The following is a 22,709-nucleotide window of genomic DNA, read 5'->3' on the forward strand; positions in this document are numbered from 1 at the left end:
CAATTTTAAAATTATTATTATTAAAGATTTTCTGGGGTTAAAAAAGTACATCACATTTTCAGATCACAAAGTCCTTTCAACAGATCAGTTATATTCAACATGAGACTTTAATCTGGGTGTATTTTGATATGCACTCCATATTCAGCCTATTTTAAATTGCCACATCTCTACTTTGTAATATTGTTCTTCAGAGAGTTGGTGCCATGCCCCCTTCTTACATACAAAACATTATTTGTAGCCTTCATTGCCTTCTCATGTTCTAAACAATAAACTGAATACAAAATATTATTTATTTTAAAAAATTATATGCCGCTTAACTACAGTAGTCTATAAGCAATGTACAAAGTTAGAATACACACAAAAAAACAGTTAAAATTAAAAGAAATTTTCAATTAAAATACATTCTGGAATCATCTTTTTTAAAAGTATTCCATTTGTTCTTCCTCCTTGTTGACCATGCAAGAAACTCTTGAGGTTGTCATTTTAAAATTATGGGTTGATATCAATTACAGTGGTACCTTGGTTTACAAACTTAATCCACTCCGGAAGTCTGTTCTTAAACCAAAGTGTCCTTAAACCAAGGCGTGCTTTCCCATAGCAGCGGGGGACTCCATTTACAAATGGAACACACTCAACAGGAAGCGAAACATGTTCTTATTCCAAAGCGAAGTTCACAAACCAAAACACCTACTTCCAGGTTTGCAGTGTTCTTAATCCAAGTTGTTCATAAACTAAGCTGTTCTTAAACCAAGGTACCACTGTACAGTCATGGGAAAAAGAAAGTGAACCCTCTTTGAATTCTGTGATTTATGAAGACATAACAACATTCATCTGTTCCTTAGCAGGTCTTAAAATTAGGTAGATACAACCTCAGATGAACAACCACACATGACATATTGCATCGTGTCATTATTTATTTAACAGAAATAAAGCCAAAATGGAAAAGCCATGTGTGAAAAACTAAGTACACCTTATTATTCAATAGCTTGTTGAACCACCTTAAGCAGCAATAACTTGAAGTAATCATTTTCTGTAGGACTTCTATGGAAGTAGTAGGGGTGTACTTAAGTTTTTCACGCATGATTTCTCCATTTTGGCTTTATTTCTGTCAAATAAATCATGACACTGTGTAAGATGTCGTTTGTTGTTCTTTATCTGAGGTTGTATTTACGCACCTAATTTTAAGACCTGTCTAAGCCACTGAGACTAGGGCTTGCCTATCGGAAGTTCGGCGGTTCGAACCCCCGTGACGGGGTGAGCTCCCGTTGCTCGGTCCCAGCTCCTGCCAACCTAGCTTTCGAGTAGGTTGGCAGGTAGTGCAAGTAGATAAATTGGTACCGCTCCAGTGGGGAGGTAAACGGCGTTTCCGTGCGCTGCTCTAGTTTCGCCAAAAGTGGCTTAGTCATGCTGGCCACATGACCTGGAAAAACTGTGGATGAACGTGGATGAACGTCGTCTCCCTCGGCCAGTAAAGCGAGATGAGCGCCGCAACCCCAGAGTCATTCGCGACTGGACTTAACAGTCTGGGGTCCTTTACCTTTTTAAGGAACAGATGATTGTTATTATGTCTTCATAAATAAAACCACAGAAGTCAAAGAGGGTGCACTTTCTTTTTCCCATACTGTAAGTTCTAAGTGGACTCACTGAAGTTAGGGGGTCAAAACTATTCTGGGGTCTCAGTTTCCCACTAATAACAACTCAGAAGGACAAATCCAAAGCCTGCCAAACTGAAAGAGGCTTCACAAGCAACCAAGCTGCAATCAAAGATGGAGCCATCCAAACCTCATGGGGCAAGGTGTTCCATTACACTGGTACAGCCACTGAGAAGGCCCTATTTCATGTTCCAAGCCATCTCATTACCACCATAGGTGGGACACAGGGTGGCCTCCTCACTAGATCTTAATGAACAGGCAGCTGGTATGTGAGGTGGCAGCTTCTTGGATATCCTACACACAAATTATTAAGGGGCTCAAAATCCTGTTCTTGTCTTCCTTTCTATATTTAAAGGTAAAGGGACCCCTCACCATTGGGTCCAGTCGTGACCGATTCTGGGGTTGCGGCGCTCATCTCGCTTTATTGGCCGAGGGAGCCGGCGTACAGCTTCCGGGTCATGTGGCAAGCATGACTAAGCCGCTTCTGGCAAACCAGAGCAGCACAGGGAAATGCCATTTACCTTCCCGCCGAAGCGGTACCGATTTATCTACTTTCACTTTGACGTGCTTTCGAACTGCAAGGTTGGCAGGAGCTGGGACAGAGCAACGGGAGCTCACCCCATCGCAGGGATTTGAACTGCTGACCTTCTGATTGGCAAGCCCTAGGCTCTGTGGTTTAACCCACAGCGCCACCCGCATCCCATTTCTATATTTAGGGAAGGTATTAATAAATCCCTAGTACATAATGTATTGCTAGCAAAACTGCTCGTGGCAGCAGGCTATAAATTGCATGTCACTTGAAGGAGTCTAATCATTTGTCTGTAACTTCTTCTTTTTCTGTTGACCTCAACAGCTTTTTGATGTGTGCATGACAAAGGTTCCACACTACTATGTTGTTACCATTCTTTTTTTAAAATTCAAGGGAGGAGGAGGAGGAGGAGCAAGACGCAACTCTCTGAACTGTGCCCTGAAACTAATAATCCACACAAGTGTACCAGAGCACTTGTTAACATGATCCAAAGACTCCAAAGAGTGAACTGGAGTAATCTAACCTGGATGTAACTGGGGCACCGGTTGCTATAGACAGAATAGACTTCCTCAGGGATAGATGGCAGGCCTGATTCTTCAATTAAATTGCCTTTCCACAAGACAAGCAATTAGCTGTTTCACAAAACGGCCTCCTCCGTTTAAGTCTTTCCCTTTCACGCCTTGTTTTCTGTTTCTCGGTGGGGGAGGGGTCACTTAGATCCCAAAGTCTTAGCTGTGTGTTTTTTCCACTCAAAACTCTTCCAGTTGATAAAACTTTTATTGGTGGAACAGAGCATAGACTGCAGCAAGGCTTCTCGGCTGCTTTTCAAGTCCCCTCCAAAATGTATGCATCGGAAACTGATTCTGCTTATCATCAGAAATATCAAAGCACATTTGGTTTCTAGTAACCCTAAGAAATAGCATCTATATTAAAGTCCACTGCAGCATGCCAAGCAAGTTAGCTCCTTAGCAGAACAGGAATGTTGTTTATCTCTCACTGCCAATATGCATTACCAGATGTACAGTTTCATTTAACACTGAAAAGGAGCAAATCAATTTGAGAAACAAAAGCAGCAGGGTATGATTCAGAATTCATTCATCTTTAATTTTCATACCATCCTTGTTTGTTTGCAATGAAAACACACACTATTTATTTAAAGTTTAGAAAAGCAATGCCCTATTCGTTTTTCAAAATAAACTAAATTTTCTGTGTCTTCCATTTCTCAGGTACATAATTCTGCACACCGCATAACTTTACTGCAAGTTGGAAAATAACACATATAGAATCTGCTTCCCTTTGCGTATTGGGTCATCTGCATGATAGCCATTTAAACCCTCAAAATGTAGACTTTAAATAGCCTTAAGATATCTTGTTAAACACAGAAAATAATTTTGTTTCTTGAAAATCAAGTTGCTTCCCACTTGCAGGTACTGGGAAATCATTCTTTGTTGGGATACCGGCCATGGTTTTATTTGATTTCCAGATAATTGATTAGAATGATGTCGATTAAAAGGGGGCAGTAAAATTGGTGTAGAGGACCAATTATTGCCTGTGCAGGCTTTCTTCCCTACAGCTCCCCACTGAGTACTCTTGCTCATGTTTGAGCATCCTGACAGGAGGACAACCCAGGACAGGATCACATGGTTCAGCTAAAGGCCAGCCCCACACCAAGTCGCCCAAAAACTGTTAGGTGCTGCCAAACCGAGCCCATACACCCTGGCCTTCCCCCCTTCCTAGAAGGCACCCTGTCCATGTCTATCACCATCAAGAATTCCTGGCTTCCCATGAGCGGCTTTGCTCTCCCCACCTCCAACCATTTCCACCCGCCTGTATGTCGTGAGAAAGAAATTAAATTTTAAAAAGCTGTTTCATCCCCTAACGAATAGATACCTGAAGGAAAAGAAAAAAGCCTGATGACATGCAAGTCCTCAGACAATCCGGAATTACATGGCAAGAAATCATTTTAGGCTCTTGGAGATAGCACTGGATGAGTACTTCTTTGCCCCATGTCACCTGAATTATGGGATGCCCCAGGGCACTCTCTTGTCTTGAATGCTATTTATCATCTATATGAAGCAGTTGGGAGTGGCCATCAGGAGACACAGTGCAAAATGTCATTACACTGGTACCTCGGTTTAAGGACGTCCTGTTTAAGAACGATTCGGTTTACAAACTCCGCAAAACCGGAAGTAGTGTCCCGGTTTGCGAACTTTACCTTGGTCTAAGAACGGAATCCTAACGGTGGAAGGGCACCAGCAGCAGGAGGCCTCATTAGGGAAAGTGCGCCTCAGATTAAGAAAGGTTTCGGTTTAAGAACGGACTTCTGGAACGGATTAAGTTCATAAAACGAGGTACCACTGTAGTACACTGATGATACTAACATATAAGGCCAAGTTACATGAGAGACTGCCTTATTACTTATGTATGTGGTAGTTCACTGGGTTCTGCAGAAATTTCCCCTTAAAGTCCCCCAAACAACAAAACCCAGCTCCACAGCGTCTCAGAGCAGGACTCTCCATGTGGCTACTCCTGTTCTGCACTTTCCAGAAACAATCAAAGACATGGAACTTCTAAGAAGATGGGTTGAGCTTTCATAGCTAATGATGAGAGGTGCTCCTCAAAAGGGCTAGAAATCTAACTGGAGCTTTTGGAATGTAATGGCAAGCCTTGGAAGTGGAGTGATTCAGACCAAGGACCCCCATGGCTGTTATTTTAAAACAGTTTTAAAAGCTGGCAGTACTTTTTCACTGCACTGAATCTAGTTGGGACCTTGGTGGATCTTTAACTGCAAATAGAACTGCCTGTTAAGTTATTATGTGCTTCTGCTTGATTATTTGTGCATAAAAATAAACACCTTTGGAAATTATCCTCCCTGCCTACCAAGAATGTGTTGGGAGATTCCATTCCACCTTTTGTTGCAAACATGGGATTGTTGCGTGTCACATGTCTGTTTACATTCCAGCACAGACTGCTGGGTCCCGTGAGCGGAACTTCCGCTAAGTGTGTATTGCTTTTGTTGTTGAGTCTCTCTCCAAGAAGATGGCAAGGAGAGACGACATGTTTCTTTGTTCTGATTTATGTAAAATAAATCTGTAGTATTAGTATGTATCCACAGCCTCAGCCTCTTCTGTTGTGCAGTATTTACTCTGCTATGTATAGTGTGCTCAAGGCAGCAATTTACATCAGAGCCAGAGGTCGATGAACCTCTGCAGCGTGAAGGCTGAAAGGGAGACGATCCAGCTGGGGGCTAGCCAGCTGGCTTTCCGACCCCCGGGTGCCGACATTGAGGTTATGGGCCCAGATCCGAGGCTTTACACTGGTGTAGGACTGCTGTTGGCTGCTGCAGCATTCCGGGAAGGAATGAAGTGTGTGGATTTTATTTCGGCCGCACCAGCAAGAGACTTTTGAAGTCCGTGCCAGGCAATTAAAGCCGGCAGAAGAAGGCACTCCTGATTTACGAGCTGACAGATAAGAGACTGTAATTGACTGTTTTCCGGGGGTTGAAATAATTCAGCACTACACTTGCACGCATCACTGCTTGCAGGAGTAGCTGCAACTTCCTCTTCACCTAGAGCAGAGTTTAGCAATATCTTTGCAAGTGTCTCCCTACCCCATGTCTACCATCCTTCCCAATCTCATTACAAGTGAAGCCAGCAAGAGTGTTTAGCCAAAGGATAAGGAACCTGTGGTCATCCATATGTTGCTAAATCCCAACTGCCCTCAGCCCCAGCCAATGTGGCCCAATGGCCAGGGGTTCTGGGAGCTGCACTCCAACAACATCTGGAGAACCACAGAGTACCCATCCCTGAATTACAGCAACGTTCTGGGATTTGCTTGTGAGCAAACATGTTTAAGACTCCGCATTGTACATTTTGCCAGTACATCCTTGCAATTCTTCAGGGTTTACTTTCCACAAGACCACACCGGTGGGCTGTTCAACTTCATGTTCCACCTTCGAAAAGTTCGGCTCTGTGCTTCAAGGGGGTCTAAAGAGGACGCTGATAATTGACGGAAGTTGATGTAAGCCTTTTCCACTGGGGTTTAGAGTGCTCTAGCTAATGAAATACGGAAATGCATAGACTGAAAGAGGTTTGCTGATTTAACTAAGGTTGCCTGAGTTATCCAGATTACCTGAAGTTAAAAACAGGTTCAAATTTTTCAAGCAGGTACGTAACACTGATAATGCTACTGTCTTAAAGGCAAAGGATCTTCTGAGTATGATGTATTTCCTTTCCCCCCCATCCTGACACACAATTTTCTTTTCAACGTTGCTTTCATTAGGTGTGTCATCGCTTGGAGATGACCCTCTAATGGTTGCTGCCTCTTCATAAATGGATCTACTTTCCTTCGTAGTTCAGTCTCTATTTAAAGCAGACCGTACCAGCCATCCACAAAAGCACATTTTTTCTGTGCCTTACATTAACTGGACAAACACAAGAAACTTAAACCAACCTCAACCACCAAGCTGTCAGAACAGATCAAAGTAACGCTACTTCTAAGATTACCCCCATCACTAACTAAGCCAACCTATGAGCAAGAACAGATGGACAGAGCCCTGAGAGCATCACCAAGCAGTAAGGCTGTTGGGAAGCATCGTGGCAATAGCAGCACCAGAGCAATCACCAGCGCAGGGGGCTCTGTAGATTCAATCAGGATTGTTTAGATAAGAAATCCAAGTTTAGTAATCAAAATTTCCAAAAGGAGTTCATATTTGGGTTATCTACACATAAATTATTTTCTCACACAGGACCTTTGCTCTCGGAAATGCTACTTGGATTGTCAACAATCACCACCTTAACTCTTCGATTCCAAACACTCACTTTTGGGGTGGGGGATTGCACTGAAAACAATTTAATTTGTTGATGCTGATGCAAATGTTGTTCTATTTTACAATTGTTTCAATCCTAAAATAAAAACACAATGCAGACAACCTTATATCGCTAAATCAGTTACTATTCTTCAGTACTTCCCCTAGGGCCAGTGGCAATGTCATGTTCTCAACCCTTTGACCTGGGCTAAGGGAGAAGAAATGGAATGTAAGATTACTTGGTCCTTCATCCCAGGCCTCACCTTACATGAAAGTCACTCCTGCTAGACTTAACCAAGGTGAAGGGTTACATCAGCACTACCCACAACCATGGCTAATGCTAAACAAGGTGCACAATTTATGGCCGTAATTCCCACTCCCAACCTGCAGAGGCAGTCCAAGAGGACACCACGCTCCAGGGCTCATCAATGGAACACCAGCAGGTGCACACATACCTGCCAGTGTCTTCCATGAGGCTTCCAATAGGAGCCCAGAGCTTCCGCCTCAAGCTGCAGCAACTTTCCCAACTTCTGAAATTAGGCTTGGCAAAGGCCGCCTATTGTAGCCAACAAAACATTTTACGCAAGCCTAATTGCAGCATGGAGGCGTAGTGACGGGAGATGCATCTGAGGGAGGCTTAGAATAAGGCTTTGATTGGCTTTAATAGGAGGTGAAGTGTCAATGGTGCCCACTGAGTTCTCCCTGTGCCCGTAAGCCCAGAAGAGCTGGCAACGCCTGCCAATGGTATCAAAAACTGTTGGCATGTCAAATGGATTATTGATCAATCATATTATTGATCTTTGGGTGCAGTTTTCTAAACATCTGTGTATTCACACATTATCCAATGCATTAGCTAGCCCATTTTGTCCACTAAAAGGCAATGGTACTGTGCTAATAACCTCACCCAAGTCAAGTTAAAGCAAGCCCACTATGCCTCATATTATAGGAACAGAATGTTGTGGTTCGAGGACCCGACCCCCGCGAAGTGAAATGAAGACACAAGGACACGAGATATAAGGTTGATGGGCTAGAAAAGGCCACAACTTTATTGATTACAGCAATGAAAGGTATTGGCTTAGGCACTGGATCGAAACAAGTGGGTTTACTCGCGACGGGACGACGATGAGGAATGAGGCCAGGGAGTGGCTGGCACTGCAGCAAAAGGCTGCTGAACACGCCCCCTCCGCGGCACCTGGTTGGGTGGCCACCGGGGGGGGCGTGAGCGCCAGCCAGGTGAGCTGGAGGCAGGGGGCAATGCCCCCTGCTGGGCGGTGCTCGGGCTCCCGCCCACAACCACTCCCCTCCCTTGCAGGGAGGAGAGTCTTTCTACTCAATATCATGTTAAAAGACACCCATGGTCTGTTTAAAAAGAATAGTAATAATAATATCTAAGAGCAATGGGGTACCTTATGCAAAAGCATCAATGTCTGAATTACATGTTAAATTTACATGAATCTCCAAAGCAGCTGTTACATTTGAAGAAGGCTCCTTATCACGGCTAAGACATTGAATATAATGCTATATTTCCACACAGCATTTAATATAGTACTCTCTTCTCCATTTTTATCCCACAACTTCTGTCTGGATTCTTTCTAAGAACCAAATGAACAAATGTTTTTGATAATGAAGAAAAGGCAAATGTGGTCGGGTCCATGCAGGGGCAGTAGGATGGGAATCAAACCACAGGCACAAACACCTTAATATTTTTATAAGTGTCCCTTTAAAATGTGTTAGTTCAAAGTGCAAACACATACACGTTCCAAAGCTAAAGATAATAATTACGTCTCCTGATAATGTCACTACCTGCCTCATTCCCAAAGAAAAGTCTCCAAACAAGCAATTAGGTTGCAAATGACTGAAATTTTGGCTTATTTCGAGTATATAAGTGAGTATGTGTGTTTTAAATCTTTACATGCCAAAAATATATTAATTTTTTCTCGCATTAAATGAGGAATCCTGTCCTTCTAATAGAAAGAATCCTTTTTGGGCTGGCATAGTCTCTTGGGATAACCACAAACTTGAGAGGCATCAAAGCAGAAGTCGGACTAGACTTTTGGGCACCAACAGAGGCATCCCAGAGTCACAATGACGGCACAATATGAGAAACCTTCAAAGCTGATGCAATGAACAACAGACATGTGACAACAACTGTCTATATGAATAGGAAAATATCCAGAACAGAATATATGTGTCAGAGAGGCTGTATATTGCAAAGACACAGGGAGTGAGGGGAAAATCTGTTTTCATACAGAGGAGTCCCTCTGGCTAGCACAAACTTTTGTGAAGCAACAACCAGACCACAAAGTGAAACTGAAAGGTCAGAAACGGCACAAGGTCAAAGAGAATGCTCCATAACACAAAGGAACCATGGAGAAAAACAAGCGCTGTCCTGGCTTTGCTCACCTACAACAGTGCTGCGATATCACAATGCTTTGTAGAGATGAAACAAGACCTAGACTTGTTAAAGGGCTACTAAACCCAAAAGCACCATAGGAGGAGGAAGCAATAAACACTTACACATGTGCTTAGCATTAGCTGCCTGGAGCTTCCCACAGATCTGCAGGAGGCCCATAGGTAGACGTGGAAACTGAAACAGGTAGTTAAGCATCTGGACCAAAGATGACAATTTAGTTACCACTATTGTGCCATGTACACAAACTACTATTTTTAGTGGTTAACAAATGAAATGATTCATCATTTAATAACCAGCAGCTCCTTTGGAACAGCCAGGCTACTTCCTTGAGTTTTGTGAAATAGTTCACCAGCCCTGATAGTCTTTCTCAGGAAAGAGAGAGATCGTTTACTCACATGACAATGTTACAGGATCCAACCAAGCACTTTTGCAGCACCATAACCATTCTTGCATTTGCAGCCTGATTGGCACCTCCTAGTGAGGGCTGTTCACACACAGGCATTTGCATGTAAACCAGAGTTCAGCACAGTCTTTGCCAACCTGGTGCCCACCATGGGCTGTTGGACAACATCTCCCTTTTAGCCCCAGCCTATATGAGCATTCCTGCTAGGCTGGTGGCAGTTTCAATCTAACAATAATTGGGGGGCATCAGTTTGGGGGAAGGTTGGTTTAGTGGTTAGTGGTTTGAAGCTGGCTTCTTTTGAAACTGACCAGTGTTTGCTTCAAATTACAGTTTACATGTAAAATTAAGGTAACTCTTCTGAAGTCCTTTCCCAAGACAATAAATAAAAAAATAAAATTTTTTATTATTATTATTATTATTATTATTATTATTATTATTATTATTATTATGCAGGAAAGGAGGGGAGACTGCAGAAGCTGTAGGCTTCAGGCAGACTTTTTGCTCATGTACATGGTGCTTAAACTATGTGTTAGCGTAACATGAAGACATGGTCAGTGTGGTGATTTTGCATGATTAGAGCAGCCCAAAAGCAGCCTGTCAGTGTTTCAGACAGCCCCAGCATGGAGAAAGAAGTTCTCAAAAAACGATGCCTCAATACGAAAGCTGTCATGCTTGCAGCTTCATCAGACCCCTACAGAGGCCTGGATTGTACAAACCGAGTTTCCTACGTGGCATCAACAGTTTTACAAGCTGCATCATGAGGAAGGATAAGCCAGTTGTTTCGTAAGAATCAAACATGGCGCTGGTAGGCAGAACTAGCGTTCTGAGAAAAAAGCCAGATTCCAGCCTTGGCCTGAAAGCAGTGGGGGGAGTGGGGAATAAAATAAATTCCCCAGCCATTCTTCCAACTGGTTTTCAGGAAGGTGGGGCCAGAGAATGCTATGACTATTTCCACAACTAACACTCCACTAACCAGAATGTAAATGAAAAATAAAAAGCAGATTTAAAAAAAAATGCCTTTCTTTCATTTCAAAATACCAGAGAAAACAAATAAAATTGCTGAATACTTTATCACTGAGGTGTAACGCAAGTTAAATACCTGTTATTGAACAGTAAACAATGTGAGGTGCAATCTTGTTAATGTCTTCATACCCCAGGCCCATTTCAGCCAGTTTCCCAGGGACATAATTCTCCACAAAAACATCACAAACAGCTGCAAGCTGGAAATAAAAAGGTGAGGATGAGTCAGACTCTTAATGAACTTCCAAAAGGTCAGCAACTTCACAATGTAATTTAATTTAAAATTTCAGTAAACAAGACAGTTCTAGCACTGCTGTGGTACCCAAGTCAAAAACCAAAAGAGCCTCGCTTAATTAAAATTTACAGTCCTGCACGAATGCTTTTTACACCCTAGGCAATGACACAGCAGACATGATGTCTGCCTTAGTGGGGCAGATTCTCCAGTAAAATATTCAGTATTTCAGATGTATGTTGCCACCATGCGACTGTGGCAGTGAGTTGCCATAGGAGCTGCCTAGGCGTAGCAAGGGGCAAAACCTACATTGTAATTGTCAGTTACTCTTTCAGGAACAGGTGCAGAAGAAACAGAAACATCAATTTACTTTGTTTTGCTGATAAAGCTGGTGATATTGTCAAAACACTTCATATATAGGGTATCTTTTTCAATGGTGTGTTGGCTCTTGGAGATCTGAAATTCAAAGACCTGAAATAATCAGCTGAACCCTTAAACAAGACTGTCGCATGGGAGACCATTCTTCCCCGGCTGGGGTGCAGACGAGAGGGACAGGGTGGAAGGGACAGATAACAGCCTTGAGCAGGAGGTTACAAACACCTTCTATTTCCATATATAGCTCTGGGGTTATACAACAGGTGCAAAGGTTCTTGGTCATTGCTAAAAGCAGGGATTGGGATTTTCAAGTTTGTGTAACTCTTCTTGAGAGTGAAACTGAAGTTTCAGAGCATATATTAACATCTTCTAAAATGAAAACCTGTACCCAAGTGCCTCAGAGAGGCAATGGGAAATCATCTTGCTGAGCTTTGTTAGTTGTTGTTTTTTAAAAAAATATTTATATTGAATGGGGAAATGGCAACTTTCAATGTGGCATGTTTTCTCAAAAGTGCAGCTTCCTGAGCTACATGAAGCTTTATTCCCAAGTAAATAGGCACAGAATTCATAGAATCATAGAATAGAATCATAGAATCATACTCAAAGCTTTCGCAGATGATTTGGTTTTGACATTGCAGGAGCCAGAATCTAGCACGAAAAGGGCTTTAGAATTGATTCATGAGTTTGGTCGGGTGGCGGGTTTTAAATTAAACAAGCAAAAGACTAAGGTTTTGGGGAAAAAATTGACAACTGTGGAATCAGAAAGGTTTCAGAAAGAGACAGACCTAAATGTGGTTAAAAAGGTGAAATACCTAGGGGTTAACATGACTGCTAAAAATTTGAATTTATTTAAGGACAACTATGAAAAGTGTTGGACAGAAATTAAAAAGGACTTAGAAAGTTGGTCAAGACTAAAACTTTCCTTGTTGGGCCGAATTGCTGTGATAAAGATTGCCAAAAATGTTGTTTCTGTTTCAGACCCTACAGATTGTGGACAGAGTGGAATGTTTTACAAAGTGGCAGAGAGATATTTCTAAATTTGTCTGGCAGGGCAAAAAGCCCCGAATAAAATTTAAAATACTAACTGATGCTAAGGAGAGAGGGGGGTTTGCCCTGCCAGACTTGAGGTTGTATTATGAATCTGCAGCTTTCTGCTGGTTAAAAGATTGGCTTCTTCTTGAGAACACTGATGTCCTAGATCTGGAAGGGTTTAACAATGCTTTCGGATGGCATGCATATTTGTGGTATGACAAGGTAAAAATCCATAAGGCTTTTAAGAACCATATTGTCAGGAAGGCCGTGTTCAATGTCTGGACAAAATACAAAGACTTATTAGAGAACAAGACCCCAAGGTGTCTGTCACCAATGGAAGCCAAGGCTCAGAAAAGACTCAATATGGAGGCCAATTGGCCGAAGTATTGGGAAATATTAGAAAAAGAAGGAGATACTTGGAGATTGCAGAGTTTTGAGAAATTAAAGGATAAAGTGCGAGATTGGTTACATTATGCTCAGATTAGGGAGGTCTTTAAGACAGATAAAAAAACAGGTTTCCAGGTGGAAAAATCGAAATTAGAAACAGAACTGTTAGAACCTAAGACCAAGGTACTCTCAAAAATGTATAACTTGCTGTTGAAATGGAATACGCAGGATGAAACTGTCAAATCAGCTATGATAAAATGGGCACAGGATATTGGGTATAATATTATGTTTGCTGACTGGGAAAAGTTATGGACCACCGGAGTAAGGTTCACGGCATGCAGTGCCTTGAAAGAAAACATTATGAAAATGATTTACAGGTGGTACATGACCCCAGTCAAGCTAGCAAAAATATATCATCTGCCTGATAATAAATGTTGGAAATGTAAAGGAACTGAAGGAACATTCTTTCACCTCTGGTGGACGTGTCCAAGGGTTAAGGCTTTCTGGGAAATGATCTATAATGAGTTAAAAAAGGTATTTAAGTATACCTTCCTTAAGAAACCAGAGGCCTTCCTTTTGGGCATTGTCGGCCAAGGGGTGTTAAAGAAAGATAGAACCTTTTTTATGTATGCAACAACAGCAGCAAGAATTCTCATCGCAAAGCACTGGAACACTCAAGATCTACCCACACTGGAAGAATGGCAGACGCAACTGATAGACTACATGGAACTGGCTGAAATGACTGGCAGAATTCGGGACCTGGGAGAAGAGACGGTGGAAGAGGACTGGAAAAAATTTAAAGACTATTTACAAAAACACTATAAACTGTACGAATGTTAGGAGAATGCACGATTGAAAGTAACATGGCAGCAGTAAATTTTGTTGTAAAATATATGAGAATAAGTGAGGTTTTAAGGAAGTGATGAAATTTGAAGTAATATTATGTTTAAATCAAGCAGTTAAAATTTTATGCTAAAGTTATTTTAAACTCGGGACATAATATTTGAGATCTATAGAATAAGAACTGAAATAAGGTAATAAATTGCTGTCTATAATTATGACCGAGAACGCAGGGAAGGGCGATGTGAGGAAGTCCAAAGATTAAGAAAACATAACTTATGAATAACTGTACTCTATATGTACTTTTCTTTTATTCTTTGTTTATTTCTTAATTCTGTTTTGATTTTTTCTGTGGCTATGGTGATGGTATTTCATATTTTTTGGTGGTTTCTATGTTGTTTAAAAAATTGCAATAAATATATTTTTTTTAAAAATAGAATCATAGAATCATAGAGTTGGAAGAGACCACAAGGGCCATCGAGTCCAACCCCCTGCCAAGCAGGAAACACCATCAGAGCACTCCTGACATATGGTTGTCAAGCCATGGGACTCCTGACAGTAAATATGTGCAGGATTAGGCTGCACGGAAACAAATGGAACTGGATCTAGTCATGACTATCTTGCAATCCTAATAGTCAGTCATAGCTTTTCTAGATTGCATCTACAATGTATACAGTTCTTTTGAACTCATGATATCAAGATATCCTGCTTTTTCTTCCGTGGCCCATAATATTCCATGCCTCTGATCACGCATAATTCATTTTATTTGTAAACTTTCCATAGTTCAAACCATACTCAAGGCATACTCAAAGCAATGCCCCACCCCAAAAATCATCAGCCCCATTCAAGTATGTCCTTATAAAATAGCATTTATATCTACCCTGAGCACACATGTCAACAAAGAGTTTGTGAGAATTCATTTATTGGAAAGGATGTTTCTATACTTGAGTACTTTAAGTATGAAACATAAACATTAGCTATACAGTACATGCCTTCCTCTGATTTTGTACTATTTAGGCTGTGCAAAGTTCAGTTATTAACACATATTAACACTTGTGGCTCTGCTTTTCTTCCTTCCCCCACTAAATATATGCAATGAAGCTATACATCTAGTTTGTAATGAATTTGGGTTAGACCAAATGGGTTTTTGGGATCTCCTCCTGTGGATTATACAGCTGCAAGATTGGATTCTGTGGAAGAAGAGACAGATAGCAAAGAAGCTAATTTCATCCTGTTACATAAACAGCCTAACCAGGTCTGTTAATTATCTAACTTGTAATGTAAACTAGGACAGTGAGTTGCCAGAGAAAAGAAGAGCAGGATATCCTCCTGAATGTAAGCAGAAAAGGGCAAGCCTCACTGGCTGGAAGAGGTGTCAGCCAGACGGAAAAGGACAAAACAGAATGAGAGGTCGGACTCATTCTCTGTTCCGGATCCAGTGCTCAGGTTTTGGAAAGCAAACCCATGGCCCCCAAGGCTAAGGGGGAAACAGATCCACAGAAGTGACCTTTCCTTCTTATGCTCAGCCTGTACATATGATTGTACAAATAAATATTATAGTGCTGAAAAAGCCAGCAGTCTCCGGTGACATTCACTGCAAGGAAATGAAACTCAAGGCCCTGGGACACTGAGACATTGAGATCTCTTACCACTCAGAAACTGGGGTGCACTTGACAATATTATTTAGGATCAGCACCAAATAAGTTTTGAAGCCTGGTTCTGGCAGGATACTGCCCTGACGGTGCCTCCTTTGGCATCTGAGATAGATGCAACAGCCATGTGTGTTGTCCATTATAAGAATGGGACTCCATTTCTCAGGGCTAACACAACCAATCCCACAGAAGCACTCTAGCACCCTACTATTGCAGGAACACCCCCCTATTTCCCATAGCCCAAATGCACTCTCCCCTCCGCATAAGTAAAAGTACAAATATTAAGGTCAGATTTTGTTTAGAAGCGACCTGTTTTAGATTATTTTAAATTGGCCAAGAAATCATTTTCTGAAAAATATCATATATCTGGCTGATTAGTATGAATACACTGGAACTGGTTTCTGTAAACTGGTGTCATCATATCAGCAATCACAACCATTATTGCTGTAGCTTTTGTGATTGTTTAGCTACACTTAAGGCTAAAAAAGAAACCAGGCCAACAAATATGTTCTTCCATCAGAAGAACAGATGGGAACTTAAAACAACAACACTGTACACCACTTAGGCAAAGCTTTGTTGCTGAAAGAAAAAGAACACATCCTTATGAGCTTGGTGCAGCCAGAGAATATCTTATGGATGTGAATCATGCTTGAATGAACAGCATCGCATGCAAGCGTAGAATGCCTATCGTTTACAATTACTCCACATTCTGATTTTTTTTATGTCATTCTTACATTTTGCAAGCTAGACTAAACTAATCAAATTACTGCAAAGCTAAGACAGTCGGAGAGAAAAATAGAATCATAGGTCAAAGCAAGAATGGTCAGGGTCAAATGAGTATTTGGCTGCTATCTTAGAAGCTGAGGAATTATTTTTTAAAAAATATCTATATTATTATCGCTTCCCAGAACATCTACAATTTAATGAGTTGATGGTGAATATATTTGACTGCTCCCATTTGGATTATTTCATATGAAAGGGTTGTGAAGGACAACTTGGATATATTTTGATACCGGTAGAAAAGTGATTTGTCCATTGGGGGCCTTCTTGGGCTTTTCCCATATGTCTGTGTCAGACCAGCAGCCAAGATGAATCAGCGACAGAGAAATACTATTTTGTGACAAGGTTCTGGAGCCTCCTTAATCATTTCAATCAAAATGGGGAAAGTTTCCCATAATTCAGAGACTGAAGAGTCTACAGATAAATAGGAAATTGACAAAAAGTGAAAAAAGAAACCAGATTATTTCTGTGGCTTCTGATCTATTTTCTTGCATGCCAAAGGCATTTTGTAATCTCTGCCAGAGCAAAAGAAAATGAAACTATCAGTTCTGCTTCCTTTCTTCCTAGTATTCAGCCTTTTCACCAGTGAACAAGCTCTCCGAAGCAATCAATCATTCCTTTTCAGCAAACACAGCAACGCTGCAGTGCTCTGACATCAAGCAACTAAACTGATGCAAAAAAATATGTCATTCTGCTACATGTGTAGACTGACTTTCACATGTAGCTATGAAAAGCAGAAAAGACCGTGATGCCTTTGAGAAACTGAATCAGAAACCGACACATAGGCCTCTTTCAACAATCACTGAGGAAGTCCTCCTGATCTTAATTATCAGTTTTATTCATTCATTCATTCAATCCCAACTGTATTTCCTTGACAGGAGTCAAGGTACAGGATAGAACCAGCACAATCTCTTTTCTCCTGCACCGCAAAGCCCAGGAATGTTTGCAACACCCTTGTTCATAGACATCTCCTGGGACACAGACTTCCCATCTGCCTGCCAGTCTGTTCCAGGTGGCGAGAGGGCAGCAGGTGGAGACTGGACAGGTATTTGGTGATTATAGTGCCTTGGAGCTTAGATGCTTCATACAAACAACATGACTAACAGCAACTGATAAGCCAATTCCCCATGAATGTCTCTAATCTCTCTTTGTAGCCATCTTAGCCCAAATACATCAGTGTATTCCACAAATTAAATTTCTTTTGTCTGTCTTGATTCAACTGCTAATTAACTTCACTGGATGATTCCCAATTCTACTACAGCAAGAGAAAAAGAAAAACACACTCTCTATTCACTTTCTCAATGCTATTAATAATTTTCTAACACCTATCATGTACAGCATGATCCTTTGCAAGTACACTTGGGAGTAAGTCTCGTTTAGTCAAGTGGGATTTGTTCCCAGGTAAATGGGTACAAGATTGCAGCTTATGGGTATAAACTGCAATCTTGTACCCATTTGCCTGGGAGCAAATTCCACTTGACTAAACGAGACTTACTCCCAAGTATACATGCAAAGGATCATGCTGTTAACCACCTTTTTTCCTAAATTAAATAGCCCCAAACAACAAGGCATTCTCTAATAAGAAGGTGTTCCAGCCCTCAAAAAATGCTGGTTGCCCTCTTCCAACTCTATAATATCCTTTTTTAATGGGGAGAGCAAAATGCCTATACTTGTTCCAAGTGTTTTCCCTCTTTCCAGAGAGCCCCCTGGAAACCTAACGAGGCAGCAAGAGCTGTTGGGGTCGTTAATGCCGTGAGCCCTTCCATCCTGTGCTCAGATTGTGTAAATAAAACCCTATATCCTAAGGACACCACAGTCTATTTTCATGTTCATTCTAAGGAAACTGAGCCCTGGTAAAGCGTGGGAACCCCTGGAGTCCCTTGCCGCTCCGAGATCAGGGTGCACACAAAGATACCCAACAGTCCATTTCCTTCACAGATGTGATATATTCAATAACAAAGGGTGAAATACCAAAACAGAACAGAACAATGGGGGAAATCCATTTGGGACAGTCTCCTAAAGCAAAAGACATTCTGCTAGTGGCAGCCTCATTCTTAATGCAAGGCAGGAGCCAAATCCAATGGGAGGCAGAATATTGCACAGTGCTACCATTTTATACTTCGGTTGTGTGCACAACATTAACTTTCCCACATCTTGCCCTAATGTTATGCTGGATCTCACCCAGGATTTGCATTCACATGTTATAAAAGCAATTTCCCTGGGAAGTGCTCTTAATCTACAGGCTGCATAAATGAATCAGGGGTTTTTTTGTATTTAAAACATACCTCTTTAATTATCTTGGCTCCCTTAGGATTCTTCATATTAACAGCTATGCTCTAGTAATGGAGAAAGAATGCAATATTCTTAATAAGATTATAACAAGTTCCCATTGAATTGTTTTTGCTAAAACAAATAAAATCAACTCTGGTGCTTGTTTAAAGTACTAAACAGTTGCATCCAACAATTAATTTCTAAAACTGACAGTGATATTTGGATATATGACAGGGATTACACAGATGGAAGAAAAATGTTTCTGCCTTTTAAAAATATTCAGCAGCAAGCAGCTGGATAACCTTCTTACCTTTTTGTTTCTGTTTACACTGAGAAAGTAAACACTTTCCATCCCAAGGAAGGGGGGTCCCCAGGACCTTGTATCATCCCCTGCTCCTGAAAATGATAACGGTCACGTGAGTGGGCTTCCAGAAGTTTCCTGCACCACAGTACAAATGCCAACTAACATACCCCGTGTTCCTATTTCAAGTTCACCTTCAAATGTCTTCATCATCTGACAACCATGGTTGCCCTTTAATCTACTACTGAAAAATGAGGACACAATTTTATTTCAGCAAAACAGAAGTATTCCTTCTGCACTTGAATACAGGTAACTTTGGGGAATGAAGACGAGCAGAAGACGAGTGTGGAGAGGGTAACAACCAGTGGCGTAGCGTGGGGGGTGCAGGGGGGGCTGGCCGCACCGGGCGCAACATCTGGGGGTTAGGGGGCGCAAATCCACGGGTTAGGGGGCGCAAATTACTTGCCTTGCCCCGGGTTCTGACAACCCACGCTACGCCACTGGTAACAACGTTCAGATTTTTGGGCATTGAATTACAAGAGGATCTGTCCTGGCGTGTCAACACAAGGGGGCTTGTGAAGAAGGCGCAGCAGGGACTGTACTTTTTGAGAATTCTAAGGAAAAACCATCTTCCGCAGAAACTGCTGCTTGCCTTCTATCACTGTGCCATTGAGAGCGTGCTCACTTATGGCTTATGTGTGTGGTACGGAAGCTGTACTACCCGGGACAGGATGGGGTTGTGCAGGGTTGTTAAGGCAGCAGAGAGCATTGTTGGCTGCCCACTCTCCACCTTAGAGCAGATTTATGCCACAAGGTGCCATAGGAAGGCACTGGACATAGTAAAAGATCCATCGCATCCTGGTCACTGTCTCTTCGAGCTCTTGCCGTCGGGACGGAGATACAGGACGATGAAGACAAGAACGAGCCGTCTTAAGAACAGCTTCTTCTCCAGAGCGATCTCAGCCCTGAATGGGAAGCCTGGACTTTGAAAGTCATCTAATCTCCCTTGCTGTATTATACTGTATTGTTTTAATTAGTGTTTTTATAGTTGTTTTGATTTTGTGTGGAGTGCCCTACCTGGGTGGATGGAGCAGCCAAGTAATTTCGTTGTCCCCGAGAGGGGGCAATGGCAATAAAGATATTATTATTAGAAAAGGAGAAGAAACTCTGACCCTGGCAGCTTAGGTTGCTAGATTACATCTGTGGTTTTAAAAAGCTCAAAAGGTTCTGTCTCGTGGAGCTCTTGCCCACTGGGTCCCTTCGCTCACCTTCCTTTCCTGTGGGCAAAGTGGCAACAGAGCAAGAGGCAGAAAGGAGACACTTCCTCTTCCACCACCTCAGAATTTTTAAAGGTATAGGCATTATTACTTCCAGCAGGACTACTTCTCTCTGGCCACTTACTAGTGAGTAAGTCCCACTGAACAGTGCTTTATTTCTGAATAAATATGCTGAAGAATATGCTGCCAACTGTAGTGCTGGTGCACAAAGACAAACAGTATCGCTTGCATCTCATGCTAAGTGGGAGGGGGGAATAGTGGCCTGACTGTTGCTTTCTCAGGAGTAAGTCCCATAGACCTCAATGGGGTTTGAGAAGTCATGTGAAGGATTGCAATGCACGTATATGCTATGACCTGATTTGAAAACCTTTACCTGGGAAATTTGAAAACGTAGGAAGACCTTGAAAAAAAACCTCAGTATGTGCTATCTTAGAATTAATTTCTCCTTTTTCCTTACCCCATTAGCAAGGTAAATTCAACAAATTCGTCAAATGGCAGAATGTAGAAAGAACTGAGAACAAGGAATTCCAATAGTTACTATATTCACACACCATGGTAAGCCACTGTTAACGGTTTGCAATGAATGTGCAAATCACTGCCCCTTTCCTTCTCCCCACTACTGCAGCAGCAACAAACTGCAATCCTTGGCTTAGTGGGTCAAATCTGGCCCTCAGGCCCTGGGACCATCAATAGTCCTCCAGAGCTCTCTATCTGACTTAAGCCCCATCTCTCGCCAGTCCTGTTTCCCACCCTCCTTGAATGCTTTTGCCTCAACAGGCAAAAATATCCTTGAGCTCTTGTCCAGAGGGAGGACGACAAGAGGTGTGTGCACGACATTTGTTTTTTCCTAAACAACCCATGAGACATTAGGCACAAACCTTGGCTTCAGACTGTGGTTTGCTTGAAATGAAACACAAGTGCTGGTTCAAACGTAATACTAAGCCAGCTATTCTGTGATCTGCCTTCTCACTGAAGGAAGGGAACAGCAAAGCAGGAACACTGATCCACAGCCTGATTTGCTTAACGATAGTCTACTGCTATGGGATGCGGGTGGCGCTGTGGGTTAAACCACAGAGCCTAGGACTTGCCGATCAGAAGGTCGGCGGTTCGAATCCCCGTGACGGGGTGAGCTCCCGTTGCTCGGTCCCTGCTCCTGCCAACCTAGCAGTTCGAAAGCACGTCAAAGTGCAAGTAGATAAATAGGTACCGCTCCAGCGGGAAGGTAAAAGGCGTTTCCGTGCACTGCTCTGGTTCGACAGAAGCAGCTTAGTCATGCTGGCCACATGACCCGGAAGCTATCTGCGGACAAACGCCGGTTCCCACGGCCAATAAAGCGAGATGAGCGCCACAACCCCAGAGTCGGTCACGACTGGACCTAATGGTCAGGGATCCTTTAGTCTACTGCTTAGCATTGTGTCAAACTGTGGCCAAGGTTGCTCTGGATTCCATAGTATCCAAGAACTGTTGGCCCTTAAATATGAAAAGCTTCCTCACCCCTTTGCTATGCCAGAAGGCTTCGTCTGCTGATTTCTGCAACTGAAGTTGAAATAGGCCTTGCCGACAAAGGTCCGTATAGTTGAAGCCATGGTTTTCCCAGTAGTGATGTATGGAAGTCAGAGCTGGACCATAAAGAAGGCTGATCACCGAAAAATTGAGGCTTTTGAATTATGGTGCTGGAGGAGACTCTTGAGAGTCCCATGGACTGCAAGAAGATCAAACCTACCCATTCTTAAGGAAATCAGCCCTGAGTGCTCACTGGAAGGACAGATCCTGAAGCTGAGACTCCAACACTTTGGCCACCTCATGAGAAGAGAAGACTCCCTGGAAAAGACCCTGATGTTGGGAAAGATGGGGGGCACAAGGAGAAGGGGACGACAGAGGACGAGATGGTTGGACAGTGTTCTCGAAGCTACGAACATGAGTCTGACCAAACTGCGGGAGGCAGTAGAAGACAGGAGTTCCTAGTGTGGTCTGGTCCAGGGGGTCACAAAGAGTCAGACACAACTAAACGACTAAACAACAACAACAGGCCTGGTTGGGTTTTGTTTCTGTTTTTTTGGGTCAGTTCTCAACCCTACAAGAAAAGCCTTTGGGGGATGCAGGAACTGCAGAATAAGTTTTCTCCTGGTTCATGGCCAATATTTAATGCTGTGATGAAAGCTCTGCAGTTCATTATGTTGGTAAACACAACACATTTATCTCCGGGACCAAGAACAGACCCAGTCTGATGCAGAAGATAGAAAATCAGAACTGATCTATATGTTACAGATCTCCTTTGTCTGTACTACTTCAGAAGGCAGGTTGGTGGTTACATATCAAGGATGAAACTCAACAGGAGGTTCTCTGATGTTATAGCTTTCCAACACCAGTTGGGCTCTGGTGTGGGGAACTACCGTATTTATGCATCTGTATTTTTCTTCTGAAATGGCAGACTCAGAGGCCCATACCATGTTTTTCCCACCTCACATCGAATACCCTATGCAAGCATGCAGATCCTTAGCCCTGTGACTAGGAGACTGGGACTGCTAACTATATGATAATAAATAGATATTTTGCACAAGAATTCTCCTGCAATAAGTGGAGCTACAAATGGATACACATGATATGAGGTAAGTTCTTACAGTGACCAGTTAGACATCTGGAGCTCCGATAAGCAACACATGTGCAATTAACATGCCAAAGCAAGAGGTTTCACTAAAGACAGATGTAAAACCAGGTGGTGTGTTTTCTTTTCAGAG

General features: G+C 42.3%; 1 protein-coding gene across 5 annotated transcripts in view; it reads right to left on the reverse strand.

Annotated features, from left to right (window-relative positions):
* The window catches only part of SUGCT (succinyl-CoA:glutarate-CoA transferase), a 304,201-nt gene that overhangs the window by 269,197 nt on the left and 12,295 nt on the right, over positions 1-22,709 (reverse strand). For all 5 annotated transcript variants that reach the window (XM_081165186.1, XM_081165185.1, XM_081165188.1 and 2 more), the window contains exons 4-6: positions 18,704-18,789; positions 18,408-18,458; positions 10,904-11,024 (exon numbers count right to left, since the gene is read on the reverse strand). In XM_081165186.1, coding sequence (XP_081021312.1) covers positions 10,904-11,024; positions 18,408-18,458; positions 18,704-18,789 — 258 coding nt within the window. The remainder of the gene's footprint in view (positions 1-10,903; positions 11,025-18,407; positions 18,459-18,703; positions 18,790-22,709) is intronic.

Source organism: Podarcis bocagei (assembly GCF_964188305.1).
Source record: "Podarcis bocagei genome assembly, chromosome: 12".
NCBI classification, from domain to species: Eukaryota; Metazoa; Chordata; class Lepidosauria; order Squamata; family Lacertidae; genus Podarcis; species Podarcis bocagei.